The 21,742-nt window shown below is 40.6% G+C and overlaps 1 protein-coding gene across 1 annotated transcript in view; it reads right to left on the reverse strand.

Annotated features, from left to right (window-relative positions):
• Positions 1-10,212: 10,212 nt before the first annotated feature.
• EBF2 (EBF transcription factor 2) overlaps positions 10,213-21,742 on the reverse strand; it is a 186,199-nt gene continuing 174,669 nt past the window's right edge. Inside the window, exon 16 of the mRNA XM_089539038.1 lies at positions 10,213-10,883. Coding sequence (XP_089395164.1) covers positions 10,852-10,883 — 32 coding nt within the window. The 3' untranslated portion in view covers positions 10,213-10,851. The remainder of the gene's footprint in view (positions 10,884-21,742) is intronic.

Here is a 21,742-nt window from a genome sequence, read left to right on the forward strand (position 1 = left end):
CAGGTTAGGTTTTCCTCTATAAAACCTGTCTCATGTTCCTTGAAACAGGTGCATCATTTGCCAGTGTGCTCATTGCTGACTCAGTCATACTGTGCCATTAAAACATTTGCAAAGCTTCCATAGCATCATATCAGCTCAGTCAACAAGAGAGTGAAACATAGGCTTCAAGCTGTCTTTCCTTCACTCTGATAGCAAGTAATGAAGGGTGCATCTACATTGTACATTGTCTTTGTTTCCATGAGATGTTTTGCTCACCGAGGCGACAAAAAGTAGCACAAGGTAGTTGTCAGAATTTGGCAGGCTATTGAGTAATCTTTGGGAGCCTCTACACTGTAGAAATAATGCAGTTTGACACCACTTTAACTGTCATGGCTCCATCCTACAATCCTGGAATTAGTAGTTTAGTAAGGTACCAGCACTGTTTGGCAAGGAAGGCTGAAGACCTTGTAAAACCACAAACCCCAGGATGCTTTAGGATGGAGCTACAGTATTGTGGTGTCAAACTGCATTATTTCCACAGTGTAGTTGAGCCAAAGGATCTCATGGAAACAAAGTCAATCCATCCCCCACACTTCCTTGCTTTCAGATCATATATACACATATATTAGGATTTGTAGGCCACAGCTGAACAAAAATAGCTACCGAGTCTCCCTAAGGGCTTTGCAATGTGTTTAATGATTTCCAGGTAAGTCTTTCACAAAGTTTTATTTGAATCATCTCGTGTAAATATACCTAACAAAATTCACACTTGATGTTACCCTCTCTGTTAACCCTACATTTTATCAGCTGAAGTAGCAATCTAGTCTTACAACAAGGTTCTGACTAGTCCACAATTCCAGATAGTTTATGACAAAACGAAAGAGGGGAAAGGACTCCTTGCATCCAAATTTTGGCACTGAAAGTTATTGTGAGACACGGTTGCAGCACAACTTAAGGCCACCAATGCTGGCTGAGGACTTCTTGAATTCAAAGTAAGAAGGAGTAAGCCAATCTCTTTTTACCTACCTCCTGTTGTGTGCCCAGCCAAACCTCCATCTCAGGAATATCCCAATCCAATCGCTGTTGCTGTCATGCCAAAATTAAAGCCTTCACCCAGTCTGGAATCTCATTGTCGATTCCTGGGATAAGTCATTCAGTCTTTGTTACTTGGTGAGATAACCCAGCACCTAGGGCTAGTTTTAAGGTATACTGTAAATATGGTTTCAAAACCTAACCTCTGTGCACACAGATGGTACACAGTTCAGCCCACATACACAGCACATGTTTTGTGCATGTTCTGTGCCACCATTGGACCACCTGATCTGAGCCATTCCAGCTTTCCATGGTCATCTCATCAGACAGGTAATTATACCTTTTCCGCAACTTCCCAAAACCCCACTATCCTCTTTCCATATTTCCATTTCCATTTTGGTTAGTTCTGTTCTATATGTTGTGTTTTTCTGAATCACTAGTGTGTATGTGTGTAATTGCCTTCTTAGTTCACCCAAAACTGGAGTCCTCCCAGTTAGTACTGGAATACACTGGTGCACATGGTCCAAAGGTTACCCAAGCCTCTTGCAAAGCTAATTTCCACAACATTTGAAGAAACACCGATAGTTGGTGGCACCCCCAGCCCCCCCACCTGTTCTTTGTGTAACACATGTGTGCTATTTAACACATCTTTCAATCCGCTGGTGAGCGAGGACAGACGAATAATCCTACCATGCATTGGGAGTGTGTATTCATTGCTTACAGTGAAAACTAGAGCTCAGGATCATGGCTGTTTAAACCATTTCAAGTGTTTAGTCCAGTTAAATAAACAATACCCAAAGGAGAATGAAATGGAGATGCAGAGGCAAAGAGGGCCTATGGAGGATATCTGACAAGATCTGAAATCCAAATAAACAGAATGAACTAAAAAAAAAGATCAGATTTTTTCTCTCTGTTCCTTTCTCTCTTTGTGCTGTTTATATCAGAAGGTTATTAAAAATCAGTTTAAAATGGTGATTAATAGACTCTTTAACTTCAGAGAGTCACAGTCTTTGATGTCAGCTGCTTAAGGATTCATTAGCTTTGCCATGGAGGCATACAAATAAACAGAGAGCTGATTTTTCCCCTCCACTCCTTCTTCCTGTTGCTTACAAGCAAAAATGTTTTCAAAAGCTCAGAAGTCTTCTCACTGAGAGATAAGCACTATCTAGAGTTCAAAACTCAATGAACTTCAGAAAAATGAGATGCTTGTTTGGTATAATACAAAGCCTTGATTTTGTTAAGAAGGCCAAATATTTGTTTTTAAATACCCGTTTATTTGTTTTGGTATGGACCAAGCTTTCCCCTAAAAATGAAATTCAAGGCTTGGTCTCAATCCATCTTATTGATACTGCCAACTCATTATATATGTGTGTGTGTGTGTGTGTGTGTGTGTGTGTGATTAATTTAACTACTGCAAACTGTAGTCAAGCTCAGACCAATTCCTTTGTGGCAAATATGCTGCACAAGATGCAGTGCAATGCAGCAGTTAAAAAGGCCAATGCTATTTTAGGCTCCATCAATAAAAGTATAGTGTCTAGATCAAGAGAAGTAATAGTACCACTGTATTCTGCTTTGGTCAGGCCCCACCTGAAATATTGTGTCCAATTATGGGCACCACAATTTAAAAAGGATGTTGAGAAACTGAAGCCATGTGTCCAAAGAAGGGCGACTAAAATGGTGAAAGGTCTGGAAACCATGCCCTATGAGGAACGACTCAGGGAGCTGGGGATGTTTAGCCTGGAGAAGAGAAGGTTAAGAGGTGATATGATAGCCCTGTTTAAATATTTGAAAGGATGTCATATTGAGGAGGGAGCAAACTTGTTTTCTGCTGCTCCAGAGACTAGGACCTGGAACAATGGATGCAAGCTCCAGGGAAAGAGATTCCACCTCAACATTAGGAATAACTTCCTGACAGTAAGGGCTGTTCGACAGTGGAACAAACTCCCTTGGAATGTAGTGGAGTCTCCTTCCTTGGAGGTCTTTAAGCAGAGGCTGGATGGCCATCTGTCGGGGATGCTTTGATTTGGATTTCCTGCATGGCAGGGGGGTTGGACTGGATGGCCCGTGTGGTCTCTTCCAACTCTATGATTCTGTGATTCTATGAAGATTTGTAGGATTCTGCCATCCATCTCTGTGACTGCATCTACACTACAGAATTAATGCAGTTTGACTCCACTTTCACTGCCATGGGTCAATGCTGTGGAATTCTAGGATATGTGAGATATTTGGCCTTCTTTGTCATACAGCTGTGGTGCCACAACAAAGTACAAATCTCAGGATTACATAGGAGGGCATCGTGTCAGTTGTCAAACTGCATTAATTCTGCAGTGTGGCATTCACTTGTGAATGCACTCTGGGGTTTGCTTTAATGGAGCTATCCAAGGTGCTGAACCTATTGGAGAGGGTACGATTTAGCACCTTCAATACCTCCTTTAAATATTTGACTAAAACCCAGCCTCGGTGGAGGTTGTCACCTCCGTCTGGCTCCAGTTTATGTTGCACTCCTACCCAGACCTTGGAAAAACCATATATATATATATATATATATATATATATATATATATATTGGGTGGGAGGAACTGAGATGCTTGCATTTGTCTTTATTCATTTACTTCATTTATATAAAAGAAACAAAGCCCTTATCTCAATATTTGGACCCAAGGTGGCTTGCAGCTTGATTCAAAAACAAATGCCACTAAAAATGCAGTAGGTTATCTTAGTAAAACACAAATGGCACAAAACAATTGAATTAAAAGCAATTAAAAAATACAAAACCTTCCTCAGTAGCCAGCCAACTGATGAAAGGTTGCTTGAATAATAATAATTCAAAAATGTCTGTTGGCAAAAGGATAACAGTATGTGCACTACCCTATTGATCAGTTGTGTGTGTCCTTTCTTGGACATTGTCACGCTTAGAGCGTTCCCACTGAAAACAATTGAGATTTGGTTAATCCTGGCAACCCTGAGATCGACCTATCATTGAGTTTTCTGGGGCTGAGAGTGTGTGACTTGTCCAAGGACACCCAGTAGTCTTCATGGCCAAGCAGGGAATCAAATCACGATTTCCAAAGTCCTCGTCCTACGCTCAAACCACTACACCATGCTGACTCTCTATACTGACCCTACTGCCTATTTATACTTTTTATGGTCTGGAATTCAAAGATATAGCCATGTGAGTCTGTAGAATAAGTATGTAGAGAGATCTTGTAGCACCTTTGAGACTAGCTGAATGAAAGAAGTTGGCAGCATGAGCTTTGGAAGACATAAGTCCACTTCCTCAGAAGCATTTGTTATCTTTATTATCTGGATGGGGCTTCCTGAGAAGTAAAGGATGTGCAGAGATTTGCCAGTGGGTTGTGGAAAATGCTAGTTATCCAAAGGATTCAGTTTAGAATAGGATAGGATAGGATAGGATAGAAATTTATGCCTCTCCTGCAGGATCAAGGCGGCTTCCAGTTGATCCACCTTTCCCCCTTTGCATGGTGAATTCCTGCTCAAGATAGCAGTATGTTTTGGTTTTCCTTCTGCCCCCTGGTCACAATGGAGGTTGTCCATTTCCTTTGGTGGGCTTCATGATTGGAAGGTATTGCTCCATGTCATGGGCCTTCTGTCCGCACCTTTCTTCAAGAGCCCCCCCAGCTGCCGGCTTCATCTAGTCTGGCGGATAGCGCTAAAGAGACACCTCCCCATCCATCGCCTGCTGTGATTAGAGCCCCTCAGATCCTTTCCTTCGCAGCAGCCGCACATTGTCACTGAGTTAAATGTTTTAACTGTTCTGTCAATTCCCTTGCTGTTCCCCATAAGTGGCTGAAAGCACGGCTACTGTTTCACCGCTGATTAATGTGGAATGTGTGCCTGACCAAAACAAACTTAAGAGCTGTGAGTGCGAAAGAGAGGAGAGGGAAGAGATGGTTCCTGCAGGTATTTTAGGTTTAAACTAAACAAACATCCAACGTGAGCATGAATGGGACTGACCCAAGCAGCATCAGGGCTGTGAAAAATGAGACGGCTTGTATTTCTCTGTGTTAAGCCTTTCTCCTCTGCTTCAGTCTTAACTGAAGTGAGGTACCACCGAAATATAATCTGCCCTGCTCTCATCTGCGCCATCAACCACAGAACACTCTTTCCAGGTAATGCTAGTGAATACTAGTGAATAATATGCAAAAACGATGCACATTTTTCCTATGAAGCCACTTACATCTATTTGCATAAGTGAAAAAGTGCTTCTTTCTCTTCTATTTGCATCATCTTTCTTGCCATCCATCACTTCCAACAAAAGCACTGTACCTTCCACTGATACATATGTAAGCATCTCTGTAAATTTTGAAGAGTGTGGATTCTTCCCTTCTGTCCCCAGATTCTGCTGAGACAAAACCATCTGGCATTGCAAGAATGCGACCCCATCATGGAAAATTGGGTACCAGTGGATTTAGTGGTGCATTTCAGTGGCATCCCTATTGACAATCTCTCCTCTCAGATTTTATGTTCTGGGGCTCAAGCTTCTTTTTGTACCAATGGCAGCTTTCCTTCCATAGTGACTAGTAGTGACTAGAAAAATACCTAAGGAATAGCGAATGTTGTTTTTTTGTCAGGTCAATTATTGTTGTTGCTGTTAATTGCCATCAAGGAGACTTCATTTTAATGCAAGCCGAGGGACTGAAGGCAACGTAGAAACCCAATGCAATTACGTTATATTACAGTTTAAAAACTGTTAACAGAAAAGTTAAAACACAGTTAAACTAAATTTCTATTTTTAAAAAAATCAAGTTAAAAGCAGTTTAAACCAGCATTAAAAACAAGAAAAAACAGCATTAAAAGATACTTTAAAGCATAATAACTTAAAACTATACCTTCCATAAAAAAGCTTTACCTATGTATACAATAAAACCCAAAGCTTTCCTTAAATAAAAAGATATTTATCTGCTGGTGGAAAGACTAACTGAATGTCTCAAGGAAGGGAATTTCCATAACTTGAGCACAGCCACCGAGAAGGCTTTGTCTTTCATGTTCATCCAATGTGCCTGAGATGGGACTGAGAGAAAGCCTTCTCCTGCGCATCTTAGAGCATGGGCCGACTCATATAGGGAGATAACAGTTTTCAACTAGTCTTGACCCAAACCATGTAGGGTTTTAAAAGTCACAGAAATTTTGCCTGGAAATGGATTGGCAGTCAGTGGAGTTGTTTTAGCAACTTTGATTCAGGATCGGTTGGCATGTTCATCCAGGATCAAATCCTACAACAGAGGTGTTCTTCCACTTGCTGACTTGGCTTATGGTGACTCTACGAAGGAGAGACTTCCACATCACCCTCTTCTTAGTGCTCAAGCCTTGCAAATTAAGGCTGCGTCTTCTTGGATTGAGTGTAGTGTGATCTACAACATTAGTGGCTTCTTTAATTGAGTCTAGAAATCTTTTCCCCTGAACTATGCCTGCATGAATTGTCTGAAAGTGTAGATGTATGGAGTTTTAAACTTTAACTGCTATGGCTTCATCCTACAGAATTCTGGGATTTATAGTCTTGTGAGGCACCAGCCCTCTTTGGGAGAGGAAGCTAAAGACCCTGTAAAACTACAAATCCCAGGATTCCATAGGATGAAGCTACAGCACTATTCTAATAAACCTATGTGTAGGTTAAGTCTCAGACTGCTCAATGTAAACCATCCCTGACGCTTTTCTAAATATTGGGACTGGAGTCCTCAAGGGTTCCTCTTTGCTTCCTACAGGTTGGATCTACAACTATTTGACCGTGGAAAACCCAAATTGGAATTCCTGCCATGGGGTTTTATTTTCTGCGTCCTACTTCCTTCTTCAAGGCTTTATGAAGACCACAGAAAATGGCTGTATTTCCTTTCTCTGCGTTAGTCGCAAAATGAGATTGCCCTCTTCTTGCCCAACTGCCAACATTCCCTTATTTCTTCACATTTCGAGCCAGCAGCTCTGTACTGTGAGCACAGGGAATACACAAGGCAGGAATTATTCCTGCTAGCCAGATACAGAAAAGTAATTATCTCCTTGCATCTCAGCCTTAAAAAAAATGCAATGTTTTATTAACAAATTCCCTGGGAACCACATACCTTAGTCTTGGAGAAGGTTTATAAAGGTCAGTCGGATATCACAGCACAGAAGCATATTGCGCCAGGAAAGGAAAGAAAGATAGAGAGAGGAAAAAAGACTGAAGTGTTGGGTTGTTTCTATTAGGTTTCCTGTATTGTCATTGTCAAAGTAATTCTAACAAGAGTTACTGGCTGGAGTTTTGGATCAGGAGTGAATTGGATTCCATCCAAGAAGCTAAGAATCAATGAAGTATCACTAAATAATATGGGATGCTCCAAAGATGATGATGATGATGATGATGATGATGATGATGATGATGATGATGATGGAATTAAAGAGGAAACCAACGTTTGAATCAGCCCTTTATCATATCCAAATCAATCAATGTAGACACGGGGATCATAGATGGTCAGCTCATATAGTCTGCAGTATTTAGTTTGCCCAGATCTATGGCATTATCTTAGTGAGATGATTTGCATGTTCGATGTAACAAGAGAAAATGTGCTGTGACTGTTGATCCATGAGAACAAGTTAATTTGTATGATGCAGACAGGCGAGAGCTGCATGTATCCCAGTCATGATACTGAAAAGAAGATAATGGCTGTGAGTCCATATCATGGTTTAATTTTATGCATTGCTAAGTAGCAGAGGTGCACAGAATCCTCCTAGTGAATTGTAAAGATGCATATCGACACTAACAAGAGCTTCCCAATGCACACAGAGCTCTGCCAACGCACATTGGCACTCCCTAGCTGGAGTCCCAATGTGCAACAGTCACTCTGCCAGCTCCACTACATAGTAATGTTATGGCAGCCCCTTTGCTGAATATGAATGTTGCAAAACTACTCATTTCCATTTCCTGCAGATCTAAGTCCACTTACATAGACTCAAGTCCCAAACTGAATTCCAACCAATGCTCAGAATCCCATTGGTGATAATGCATGCATGTAACCAGACCTTCTGCATGTAAATGTGTGTGGATTTTTTGGACAGAGCACAAGGATCTATTCTCTAGACTCTTAAACTTGAGCTAAAATCTCCAGTCCAGGGCCCACCACTGCTATTGTTGAATATTGGGGGGAAAGGAATGGGAGGATGAGACCAAGAAAGAGGACTACCTCTCAACCCCACTGTAGTTCTCTAGACTTTGCTCTCCCTGATCCTGCTCTTTTATGGCAACAGCATGGAACTATACAGGCTGAGCATTATGCTCTACCTACCTGATTAAGGATTTCAGCCCAGGTGCAAATCTGGTTTAATGAAGAAATCATGGATTAAGTCTGTCTTTCTTATTGTTCCTTTTCTTTCTGTTGGTCATGAACTTCCACAAACAATCATCATGGGAAAACACTAATGTTTTTATTCCCCTGAAAAACACAGTTACCCTTACTGGGTACACAGAAGTTTGAGGTTCACCTTAAAATACGGGTACATATATAAATAGCATATTGTAAAAAGCCAGTAAGTGATCAATAGATTTTATAGGCATATTATTAACATACGGGACTCCAAAAGAGATGGTTACAATGACAGCAGCAGAAGGGGTGGTGGTTTAGAAGGTATTAGGAAAGATACCAACTTTAAAATAGCTCTTACCAGTGATCAGCATGTTGAAGGGGAAAGCATGGATCAGCATATTCATGACATTCTTCATGAATCTCTAGGGCTCAAACTAGGGCTCAGTGTAATTTTAGAAGCATACACATATGGATCTCTTGTGCAAATACTGTATGCTTTCTGGTTCCTTTAAATAGTGAGTCTCATGACGCATGTTGTCCTTTGCATGCGCATGTTCTTCCATCCAAATGGATTGTTACAATCCAACCTTTTTTTTTTTTTCCTTTTAAAGCTGAAGAGCATTGCATCAGACCCCTGGAAATGAATGTTTTGCCAGGGAGCCAAGTGCACAGTGTAACTGTAATTGATGCTTTTGTTTGTTTTCTTTATTGTTGCTCCTGCCAGGTATTTAAAAGGTGCAGGTTTATTGCAAGGTGTACGTTCCACTGAATATACGAAATTTGATAACTGTCAATGTTCAGTTGTGAACATGGACAAAGTCACGATTAATTCTTTTTACAAATGCTCCCCAAAGTAGGACACAATGGCTGCCATGCTCTTAGTGGCATATGTATGCATAAGTTAACCCTATGCTTGCATAATTCTATTTTTGATCACTGCAGAAGTTGGTATTCCCTTTCTTCCCCTGCAGCAACCAAAGCCTGTCCCACTGTAGTCCCTTTCCTATGGCCATTTGTGCCTAGAGAAGAGGGAGGCACATCACAGACGCATCTGGAGAACCCAAGTAGACATCATTAGATGATGAGATTACTTTATATCTGGCTATGGAGGCATAGCCAGGCACCTCTGTGATTTTCGCCATTCTCCACCAGGTACAGAATAGTTATGGATAGGGAGCTTCGGTGGCTTTATGGTAGGTCCTGGGGATGGTGAGTGGCTCAGTGTAGCATAGTTCCACATGTAGAATCACTATGCTACACTAAGCTATGCATGATTATGGCCAGTGAATGTTGACTCCCATCTAGGCTAGCATTTGGCAATTCACAAAGTTTATCTGGGATTGTCAGCGTTTCTCCTCGAGTGTCAAAACTCTCTGCAGCATATGCAGATTTCAGCTCTCTGTATAAAATGCAACTGACCGGAGACTCCGTCTTTCCCCGTTTCCTCTTGCTCAAATTACAACCTGAACAGTAATGACAGTTCCACAGGGAAAAAAAATAAAACCTGATAAAGAAGCTCATACATGTCACATAGTTACCAATAGGATGTATGAAACTAGACAGCTTACGTCAGTACCTGATACCTTTAAATTGAATCAAAAGATGAAAAAGTGTATAATATTCATACATTAACTACTGTCCTATATTTATATATATGTATATATATATACCATTATGCGTATAAAAGCTTGTGGATGAGTCCTTCATGAACAATTTAAGACATTCTTGCACATGGTTCAATAAGGAGCAGGAGAGGAGTGAAGACAGATCTTAGCTTTAAGAGCGCGTCGCTGCATTTTTGCAAACTGTTTTGTGTGCTGTTTTTGCTGTTCGTTGTACAACAGGAGACAGAAAAAAAGCCTCCTCCCAAAGTCTTCCATTTCTACCTCTACATACAATAACTTACAAGTTTATTTATTTAAATAATTGTAAAACATCTTACATTTTTTCACCCTTCATTTTAAAAGAGATTAAACTATGAGCAAATACACACATACATCCACATCCCGCCATTCATCTCAGATTTATAAGAAAGTCTTCCGTGCTGGTACCCTGTTTGTGATTTCATAAACTAAATTGGTATCTGAAAGGCTCCGTAGAAAATAGAAACTTCAACTTTTTCCCCCCTTACAAAGTAAAACAAAGAGTATCGAAAATATCAAGCTTGAACAGTCGGCCGATTTGTTCCTCCTTTGAGTATCTTAAAAATGTTAGGAAGCTTTTGTGTCCGTAAGAAAAACCTTGTACTCTGGATTCCTTCGATCCATACATCTGGATCATGGCCAGTTCCTCCTTTTTGTGTCCTCCGGTGTTTGATGTAAGTACAGATGAAACCTGGAACGGATGAAGGAATCCTCATTGCATGTCCGATCCATACAAAAGTTTTCCTCCTCCTTCTGCACATGGCTTCCACCAACAGTGCAGCAAGTAGTGCTTTGTTGGGTTTTCATCCCTCCTTTCTAGTGCTCCATAACAATAAGTAGTTTTGTGCTGTAAAAAACAGAAAGAAAGAAAAGGAGGGGAAGAGGCTCCAGTAATTCCTCTTCTTTTACATTGGAGGGACAACAAGACCAGTCATCGCTGAAAATGAAAATGGATAATATTAACATTTCAGTGCCTTTTGAAACAGAAAGTACTAGATAGACATGTGGCAGATGATGTTGGATCTGGGTCTCATACACTGATAACCTAATCCATCCTCCACAACCTAGTGCTCTCCAGATTTGTAGGAGTGCAATTCCCCAAATCCTCCACCCAGCTATAGATGGCCAGCAGTTCCTATCTCTTGCCCTAATCTCTTCCAGACCAGATTACTCTAATGTGCTTTGCTTGGGTTTTTCTTTGAAGACACCTCTGAAGCTTCAGTTAGTCCAAAATTTGGCTTCCGGGATGCTGACTGGAATAGGCAGATCAGAATATACAACTCTTGTTTTGTTGCATTGAATTGTTTATTAATAAATTAATATTTACACAGTTCTGCAGTACATACAATTATCATGTCAAACATAGAAACTTGATTCTAAAACAACACACTCCTCAATGCACATTCAGACCTAAATCCAATTGCTAGCCCCAATTCCTGTAGACCTGTTTGACCTTTGAAACTTATGTGCGTGTTGACTTCACAAGTTTTGATTTATTTCATGGGTCTGTGCTAGTTAGGACTAATAATTGCAGATGCCTTGTGTGAGCAAAAGTTTCTGTCTTGGTCCCTCTGTGGCCAAAATCCGGAGAATGTCTTCTGTCGACAGAAAATTCTGCTCACAGAAGGCATCTCTGCCCAAACATGGGGGATTACCCCATGCGCCAAAGCTCACTCTGTTCAATACAATCCCTTGAGTGTAACATTCAGCCAGACTTGTCACATGTACTTATATCTGGATCCAATGCATCAAATACAACAAAACTAGTACAAAAAAAGGAAATTTTTAAAAATAGACCGTATTGCCTCATTCACACAAGTCCGTTAAAGTGAATGTGGCTGGAACTGGCTCTGGTCAACAGGACAATTCACACTTGCATGTTCATTGCTTGGATGACTATAATGTCAAGTGAGAATTTGCCCCTGTGAAGTGGCATACACCAGCAAGAGAATTTGAAGACTCTCATACCATCTAAAAAATTATGCATTTCAGGTGGTGACACTAAGTCAACAACTTTTAATTCACCAATCGATGAGATACACAGGGATGTGAGAACCATTCTTCTCCATATTTTTGGAAACAGGGCTGCCACTCTGAACATATTCTAGCAAAGCTAAAGCTATATCATCCAACAATCTCCTTCCCCATTGCCAAGATCCATCCGTGATATTTATTCACAAGTAAGTCCCATTCAGCAACACATCCAGTTGGCAGGTCCAGGCCATTTTATTGCTTCCTGTTGGTCATGGCTGGGGGATTAGTTATGAATAGCTTCTTAATTTCCCCTTCCATTGGTCCAAATGTCAGTTTCTGTTCCTGGGGATGGGGAGGGGGTTTTATTCTGGTGTCCTTGCATTTTTTTTCCTTTTTCTTGTTTTAATAATAAGATAGCACTGTAGAAAGAAAAATAATGAGATGAATTTAGTAATGAATGCCTCCATCATTCAGGAACAGGCAATTATGATATTGGCTCGAATTTAGTATGGGACTTAAGTCTTTGTTAAGTGGACTTACATATATGGGAAATAGAATGAAACAGTTCTGCAGCACCCGTATTCACATAGGGGTTGCTGTGCCATTACAGTGGGCCCTTGGAATCCACTGGGATTTGGTTGCAGGACCCCCCGTGAATAACAAAATTGTGGATGCTCAAGTCTCATTAAATACAATGGCATTAAATACAATGGCATACAGTGGTGTCCCTTATATAAAATGGCAAAGTCAAGGTTTGCTTTTTGGAAATTATATATTTTTAAATTACCTGCAAACTGTGGTTGCTTGAATCCATGGATTAAAAAAATCCATGGATACAGAGGGCTGACTATACTACATATAGGCATCCATTGCACAGGGCTGGAGTGAGTGATGTGCTATGGTCTAATGAACAATGGGCACCAATGTGCTTTGGGATGTTCTTCAATAGTCACTGGAGCACAACAGGATTTCCCAATGCATATCAGAAGAGCCTAATGCACACTAGAAGTGCCCAGTGTGCATTAGAAGAGCCCAATGCACATTGGTGCGTTCTCGCCGGTGCCCTGATTTGCATCTTTACAATTCAATTTTAGGGTTTAGTTGCACCTCTGCAACGTAGCTAAGGACTAGTAAAGTTACACAACACAGACTATGGTGTAGAATATCAGTCATGGTATGAAGACCTTTTTCATCACTATCCTCCAAATGATCAACAGGAAACAGTAAAATAGGCAGAAGAGCAGGCATGAAATTTGGTATAGAAGCTCTGAAACTGACCATAATGGTTTGACCTTCCATATGGGCTATCCATTTAATGCAAACAGCATAACCTAACCTAACATACAATTAAATACACAACTACAGATGAAGTCTAGATGCACAAAAAATGGGAGGTAGCTGAGAATTACCAGTATACAAGTATACTTCATTTAAAAAGTAAATGTGTTCCTGGACAGTACATCTTTAATAGAAAAAAATTGGTACCAAAGGCTGAAATAACATGAAAATAATGCACCACATAAAAGAAGAGCGCTTTAATTTGTTAATCTAAATTAACACTATGCATATGTGAAGGGAAATAAAAAGGTAAAGGTAATGGTAGTCCCTTGACATGAATGTCTAATCGTAACCATTACTAGAAATGTTTATTGATGAGCCCTTAGGCCATTTCGAAATAACACAAAGTAACACTAAAACAAATAAAATACACTATAAAATCATATAGAAGTTATATAGCAATTAGAAAAGAGCTAAAAGTAACCATTACTAAGCTAAAGATCCAACGTTGTCCGAAGAAGAATCGGATGGTCATGTGGCCAGCTATGAACTTGTGATATTTTCCATTTCCCTCTCTTTCTATTTCTATTCCCCCAAAAGAAGTGTCAACCGCTAGCCTTTTCACTTCAGTTTCTTTATTTAGATGGCTTACGGTTTCTTCATGATCAGCTTCATTTTAACATGCCAAAATGCAATTTTGAGGAAAGTCAAGGAAGAAAGTGCAACAGCAACAACTGACTACTACGAAAACAAAAATAATGACCACAAATGATCTACATAACTTGAAAGTAGCCAACGAAGACATTGTTCAAGTTTCAAAAAGTTCAAGAGTTTCTGCATCTGGAGTCAGAAAGGAGACTGCAGTCAAGAAATCAGAAGACTAGGATTTGGAAGAGCAGCTATGATGAAGGAACTAGAAAAGATCCTGCAGTGTAAAGATCTATCATTGAATACTAAAGTTGGGATTGTCTGTGCCATTGTATTTCCCAAGAGGAAAAGAGGGGCTATGTAGGCATAAAAGATGCTGTAAAAGGTAACCTCTTTGTCAGAGGCTTTGGTATTGTTGTGAGCTATCCTTACCATAATGCAAAGTATTTTGAGGTGACTTGATATTGAATATCCCATTAAGAGTCCCAAGCTTAAAGAGGAAAACTGCCAGAACTGGTTTGTTAATGTGCTTCAAGACAGCTGCTAGAATTTTTGGTCTTTCTCTTATGATAAGGTGATCTGCATTTCAAAATTTTCCTTTATCCCACAACCAATGGTAGGCCAAATGGGGTACCAACTCTTGCAAGGCCAAGGAGATGTGTATCCCATTGCAGGGGGATTGCAGCATTAACAGCTTGTTGCTAAAGCCATTCTATTGATGATGAAACACAGAAATATTAACTGATTCCCCCCAAAGTCCAATCCTCTCCAAGGCCTGACTCCTGGTATGAAAAGTGTGTGTGTGTATGTGTGACTTTAATGGCACTTTATAGCGTACCTTTTGTTCTCGAAGGCTGCTTGCCGCTCCTTTGCCCTCTCCCCTTTGGGGCTGTGCTGTCAAAAGCCTATTTCCCAGTCCACACCACTTTTTATTGAATGTTTGTGAGTTTCAGATTAAGGTCTTACACCGCTCGCAAAGCTGTAATTATTTTTGCCTGTATTACTATATATTGAATCGATGTACCTTTTCAATAAAAGGTGGTTCAATGCAGGACAAGACATTCCACAATGAGTAGGGGAATATAGGAACGGCAGCGATTATTCCGTTGGGATTCGCTTCTCTCTCTTTTTTTATTATTATTTTATTGGAGAGGAATGTAAGAAGAAATTAGAGATGTGCTACATTGTATTAACCTCAAAAGACAGCCATTATTCAATGAAACGCTTGATTAATCTTGTCAAAAACCATCCAGATGCTGGGATGACATGCACACCTTTGGCACGTATTGTTAATAATACCAACAAACGCCTTGCAAAGTAAGGAACTTTTGCTCCTTAACTATTTGCAAAGAATAACCAGCCTTTGCAATGCAATGATTGGTTTAATCTGGATATAAGAAGAAGGAAGGAAGGAAGGAAGGAAGGAAGGAAAGAAAGAAAGAAAGAAAGAAAGGTAAGTAAGGAATCCATCTGGTGGACTTTTTATACTGTTTGATGAGTACATGGGAAAGAGTTACCAAGTTGTGAAACTCCCTTTCACAGGAACATTGAATGCCTCCATCCCTGACTATTATACTGACTTTTTAAATTCTATATTGCCTATGCTAGTAAAGGAGTGAGGGAATTTGCATTCATTCCTGGAAGGTTGTCAGTGCATCCTGCAAAATTGTTACAATTGAAATGTTTACCCAATAAAAGGACAGAAAAACATAGTTTTCTGTGGGTTTTTGGGGCTATGTGGCCATGTTCTAGAAGAGTTTCTTCCTGACGTTTCGCCAGCATCTGTGGCTGGCATCTTCAGAGGCTGGCCTCTTCATTCTCTGAAGATGCCAGCCACAGATACTGGCGAAACGTCAGGAAGAAACTCTTCTAGAACATGGTCACATAGCCCCCAAAACCCCACAAAAAAACTATGGATACTAGCCATGAAAGCCTTCGACTCGACATAAAAACACTTTACTCAATGCAGGATCAGCACAATCCCATCAATGCATGCAGTTTGAAAAACATTAATTCAATGAAGGGCCAGATTTTGGCTTTTAGCTCCCACACAATTGCTTTCAAATATATTCATTCTGACTTTTGTGTTGCATGCAGGGAATATCCATAACTGGTGAATGCCAACATTTGGGTGTTCCTCTTGGCAAACCCAGATAGATTCTGTGAATGGCCTCAAACTAATAATGAAGTTTTCTTATCAACGATTACTCAACAGTTAGATATCAGCCAGCATTCACTGATCCGTCTCTGCATTTTGGGGGGCATTCACACAATGTTTGTTGAGGATCGCTCCACTCAACGTTTTGGACATTTACTGTGATATTCTGAACCACTGTTGTAAATGATCACACTTCACGAGAAGTGAAGTCAGTAATGATTAAAAGAGAGATCTGGGCTTAGACTGTCTAGGAAAAAAAAGCCAGGCACAATTATTTAAGGAAGAAAGCGTTGCGGCATGTAACTACTATTCAACTCCCCCATTAGCTTCTTCTGAGAGAGCCTCTGAGGGATAGTCCAGTACCTTGTTGAAAAAGCCGCCTCGGTTTGGTAACAAGATACACTATTGCTCTGGGCATGTGCTGCTCAAGGTCTAGAGGCTCTCAAATTTCTCTCATTACTAACACCGTCACGTCTTTAATGTTTGTTTCCTCGTCACAAAGGCCTCACCTTTTGATTGAAACCACCGTAAACTATGGCCTTCAAGGGTGCCTCCAGAAGGGGAGAAAAGTTTCTGGAAGTACCAAGAGTCTCCCGTTCTGTTTCTCTTTTCATTGTACAGGTTGAATCTCCCTTGTCTGAAATGCTTGGCACCAGAAGTATTTGGGATTACAGGTTTTTCCCCCCCAGACTGAGGAATATTTGAATATACCTAATGAGAAGTCTTGGAGAAGGGACCCAAGTCTAAACACTGAAATGTGTTTATGTTTTGTATGCACTTAGCCTGAAGGTAACTTTATACATAATACTTTAAATAATTTTGTGCATAAAACAAAGTTTGTATACATTGAACCACCAGAAAGCAAATTGTGTTACTATCTCAGCCATCCATGTGGACAATTTTGGATTTTGGAGTATTTGGGAATTCTGGATAAGGAAGACTCAATCTGTACTTCTTTTTCATCATTCACATCCAGTCCCTTTCTTGAAATGTTCCAGATTTCCCTCCTTCCCCTTCTCTTATGTCCTTTCTCCTCTCACTGATCATATTCCACATCCAATTTCATGCAACATTTTAGAAATAGATTTCCACTTTTTATTATCATTATTATTCAGGCATTACAGTCAAAGTGCTAAAGTTATTTTACAATATTCTACTAGTTAACCATTAGGATGGTTTTGTGTTAGTGTTTTCCCTCGCTTGGTCTCTGGTGAATCTCTGTACCGGAAACAATAGCTGGATTGTCTGGCACTGGCCATCTTTATTAATTCTTGGGAGTGTAAAAACACACAAGACAAGCACATTGCTCAATTGCTTAATTTGGTTTTGCATTTTATGCACTGTGTTAAAAGCTTATTTTTTAAGTCCCATTTGTTCACACACAGTATTGCACGTGGTTCAGTTTGTGGTTCCAAAATTAGAAATTAGATTTCCTCATCATCTAATGTGATGTTATTTTTTAAAGGGGGTGTGGATATTTTCTAGGGGTGTTGGACATGGAAAAGATTTGGAACCACTGGCCTAAGACATTCATTCATCCACTGTGCCATCCACTGAAGACAATCTGGATCTGGGAGTGTAATTGTTTTTAATATTACTCAAAAGACCTCACTTTGAGAAGAAGTAAAGTGTGATTGTGAGGTGTTTTGTTCTGCTTTGCTTTTGTTAAATCAACATTGGGAAGGAAGGAAGGAAGGAAGGAAGGTATTACCTTTATTTTGGGGACATACCATTACTGTAATGGTGGTTGGTTTCTGGTTTTAATACTGTGTTGCTGAAAATACTAATTCTGCTGCTGCTGCTGAAGACAAGCAAGAATATGGATAGGATAAGGCAGGGTGGAATGGACTGGATTCAATTGGATTGGATTGGCTTGAAACCATTGGTAGATCATTGAATCCTTTCCAGAATCCTATAAGGAACTTTGTCTCCTAATACTGCAATATGGTAGCTACTATATAACAGTAACTGAAAGACTCCCCCCACCTTTTTCTAAGTTATGTTGCTCTAACAAAGAAAGCTTAAGAATATATTAGCATGAAAAACTATGAACTGAGTTCTGTTACTGGGGAGAAAAATTCCTGGGCTGAATATGTGCTCAGTGGCACCTTCCTCCTTCATTCGAAGTCCCCCTGAGCCATTATTTTGCACCTGGCTCTGCGTGATGGACCTTGGGCTTCTCATAAAAAACAAAGTAGATCCCGTAAGCCTGGCATCTGTGCGTGTGTTAAGTGGGGTGAGTGCGAGAATGAGAAAGAGAGCGAGAGAGACCAGGAGAGGGAGACTCAATAAACAGAAGCAGAAACAGAATGGAGCTTGACATGGGATTTCTCCAAAACATACCTCAAGACTCTGCCAATTTCACAAGGCATCCAACCTAAGTCAGGAAAGGGCCTCTTGTCAGTTCCAGCTCCCCATGACTCACTGCAGAGGTGAAACTGACATGGGGCTTCTCCACATTGTGCCTGGAGGCTTTTCATCATTTTTCACCTCCTGCTGGTATTCTACAAGATAGGAACACTCAGCCTCAAGTTTTATTTTATCCTTTAACTGGGAAGTATGGTGCCTCTGCTCTCCAGATGAGAATTTTCCTGGCTGCGCAGCTGCCAAGTAACTGCTGATAAGGGCAGACGTCCTTTCCCTCATACCTACCAACATTTCACAGATGGAAACTAAGGCCACATACAGACAGGCCAAAATAAAGCTGCTTTAGGTCACTTTGGAGGTATGCTGTTTAAATGATGCATGTGTCCTAAGAGTCCGGAAGCCATGCCAAAGCCATGATCCAGTCCTATAGACTGGAGCACAGCTTTGGTGCACTTCCAGACTCTTAAGACGCATGCATCATTTTAACAGCATACCTCCAAAGTGACCTGAAGCAGCTTTATTTGGGCAGTGTGTATGGGTCCTAAGTCACATGTGGCCAAGCAACATCAAAGTGTGGTCAAGATGGCAAAAGTTATTAATGAGGGAGAAAAGAAATGCTAGGAGAGACTGTAGCAGTTTGCTTTTGCCTAAGCCTACAGGGAAGGGCAACATTACACCCCTGCTCTCCTCTTCTCCAGTGAGTTAACTGAGTGCAAACTACAGCAATTGTTTGCAGCAATTGAAATAAACCAAAGACAAATGAGGAAAGTGGGAAAAAGAGACAGCAACTTGGACATTTCAAAAGGAGTTTAGAAAGTGGAATGGCAGAGGATTAATTGGGATTATCCCTGCCAAATTGGGACACTTAGGGATATGTCTTCCTCCTTTTCATTGCCATGCAGTGATGGCAGCAGGGAATCCAACTACGTCTAAGTGAAAATCACTGCAACCAAACCAGCAGTTGACAGTTATCTCAAAAGGTGAGGAAAGTCCTATCCCTTTCTCACTGGATGAAATGGGATATAGACTTGATAGAAAAACAATTTGAGTTTGTTCATTTACGAAGAGGCAAATTATACTATTGTTCACAGGCAAAGGTTTTCTGAAAAACTGGTGTAGCCACTGAGAAGGCCCTGCTCCTCTTCATTTTTAACCCTAGATGTTCATTTACAAGAAAGGCAACTATATTGTTGGTTTTAGTTTTAAGCCTTTTATATTAAAAAAATGCAGCTATATAAATTCTTAGTAGAGCATTTATTCTTTAAAGCAATTTTCACAAATACACTACAACCTTAACAGTGATAAGCCAACCATTCCCTTTGCCCACAACCAATAACTAAACAAACCCTATCTCTTGCAAAGTTTCAGTTACCCTTTTCGGGTAAGTGAGCTTGTCCAGGTCTCACTAAGGTGTTCATCGGGTCTCCTTCCCTACCCTTCAAGTTTTCTCCCTTGTTTTTGGTACTTCTGAGTGCCCTTAATGCTATTGATAGGGAGCTGGTGCCATTTTGGTGATAGAAGCAACAGTGTTCACAGCCTGAACATTGGAAACAGAGGCAATAATTTCCCAATTCTGATGTACTGAACAAGCCAAAGGCAAAGGTGGGCAGCCATTCCTTTGAGCTGCTCCAGCAGTTTCCAATTTGCTGCCTTACATCTGTGATAAGATGATTAGACACCAGGGTACTCATCACTTCGCAGTGCCTCACGTCACATTACATCTGCCCTACACTGTTTTTAAGCAGCCTTGACATCAGATACAACATAAATGTGGGCCTTTTTCTGATCGGGACACCTGCTATCAATTTGGGGGAGCAGACAAGAAGGGTGTTTTTAGACCCACAGCTTTCCCCCTGCCTACCATGTCTGGCCGCAGAACAGGAATACGTAGCAGATGGCATGCAGGGAGCAGAAAACAAGAACACATGGCACAAGGCGGGTTATCTGAGGGTATCTGCATGTCTTTCCCAACACCATTCTGGAAGCCAAAAATCATGTGGGTTTCCTCCCTTGTGGAGACTTAATGAGAACCATCAAGCAAGCTGGAATAACAGTTCAGCACTCTGCAAGCATTCAAATACCATGTTCTTTATCAGGAATCCATGCTAAATGGATAGAGGCAACATGCAAGGTGTAAGAACAGAAGAAAAGTCTTTCTTCTTCATTGAGTCCAGAACCTGCATGCCATAGTGGCCAGTTACATGTCTTGCAAAAGCTTTGATGGCAATTGCCTTTTCTCGGCCACTGGCGTTACTCAGTGGCATATTGCCACTGAAGAAGTAGACTTTCTATTGCTAAAAAAATATTAATATATCTTCCATTCTAGTATTTGGCTAACTCCAGAAGGTTGGCAATGTCGTTCATTTCACTTGCCCTAGCAAATGTTCGGATCACCTCTACTTCAAGTGTTAAGCTGCCATTTCCAACCTTGGAACCACAATATGAGGTCCTCCCTATTCCTGCCTCAGTCCAGAGATCACGTGGAAGCATGGGATTTGCTTTAGTTCTCTTTTTTCCCTGGGTGCCTGATGGATCAAGGATCCCAGAAACAAAACAAGCTTCTTTTCCAAACATGAAATTGCCCCGATCTTACAGTGTCATTTAGAGTTAAAGCTGAGGACACAGTTCCATGACTTGGAAGAGATGCATAGTCATAGTAATCATAAAGGCTTGAGTTGTCCTAAAGGCCAGCCAACATTTGCACATTCCTATGTGTGCCCTTCCTTCTAAAGTCCAGTGAAAAGACAATCGTATCCATTATTTTATCTAGATCTGAAAAATCAGAAAAGGGCTTTGGAATATTTCTGGAGGGTGCAGGTCCCAGCCTCCCCTTCCATAGATATGTCTGCTTACTATCAGACGTATAGTGGTAAATTCATGGTATAGGTACTCCCAAGGAGAGTCCAAAATGGCAGTCTTATCATTGATACACTGATCCACATAACAAGCCAATTCTACCATATTTAATCTCTATCAGGCCTTTCATAATGGGCTTAGCCACCCCCAAACACTTTGCATTACAACAGGCATAACAGTATATTATTACTCGGAAATGCAACCCTCCACCATTACTTTTTAAAATCAGCCCTTCTGTGAAGATTACAGCTAAGCTCATGGAGAACAAGGAAATCTGGAGTGTGGCAGATGATGTTGTCATCTCACTAACAAAAAACGGTGCTGCTTCAACCCTGCAATCCATGCCTCCACTACATCAGTGATTCCCACACTTCTCTTTTAGGATCTTATAACATTTCTATGTGAAAATTTCATGAAGCAAACACTTGCCACTTAAGAATTTGTTGTACATTAAAATACTGCAAAGTCTTTACCAAATGCATATTTTCTATAGTGCTGCCGTATCTGTTTATGAA

The sequence above is a fragment of the Sceloporus occidentalis genome, unplaced genomic scaffold (assembly GCF_023333645.1).
Source record: "Sceloporus occidentalis isolate IW3139 unplaced genomic scaffold, rSceOcc1.0.p SCAF_9, whole genome shotgun sequence".
Taxonomy (NCBI): Eukaryota; Metazoa; Chordata; class Lepidosauria; order Squamata; family Phrynosomatidae; genus Sceloporus; species Sceloporus occidentalis.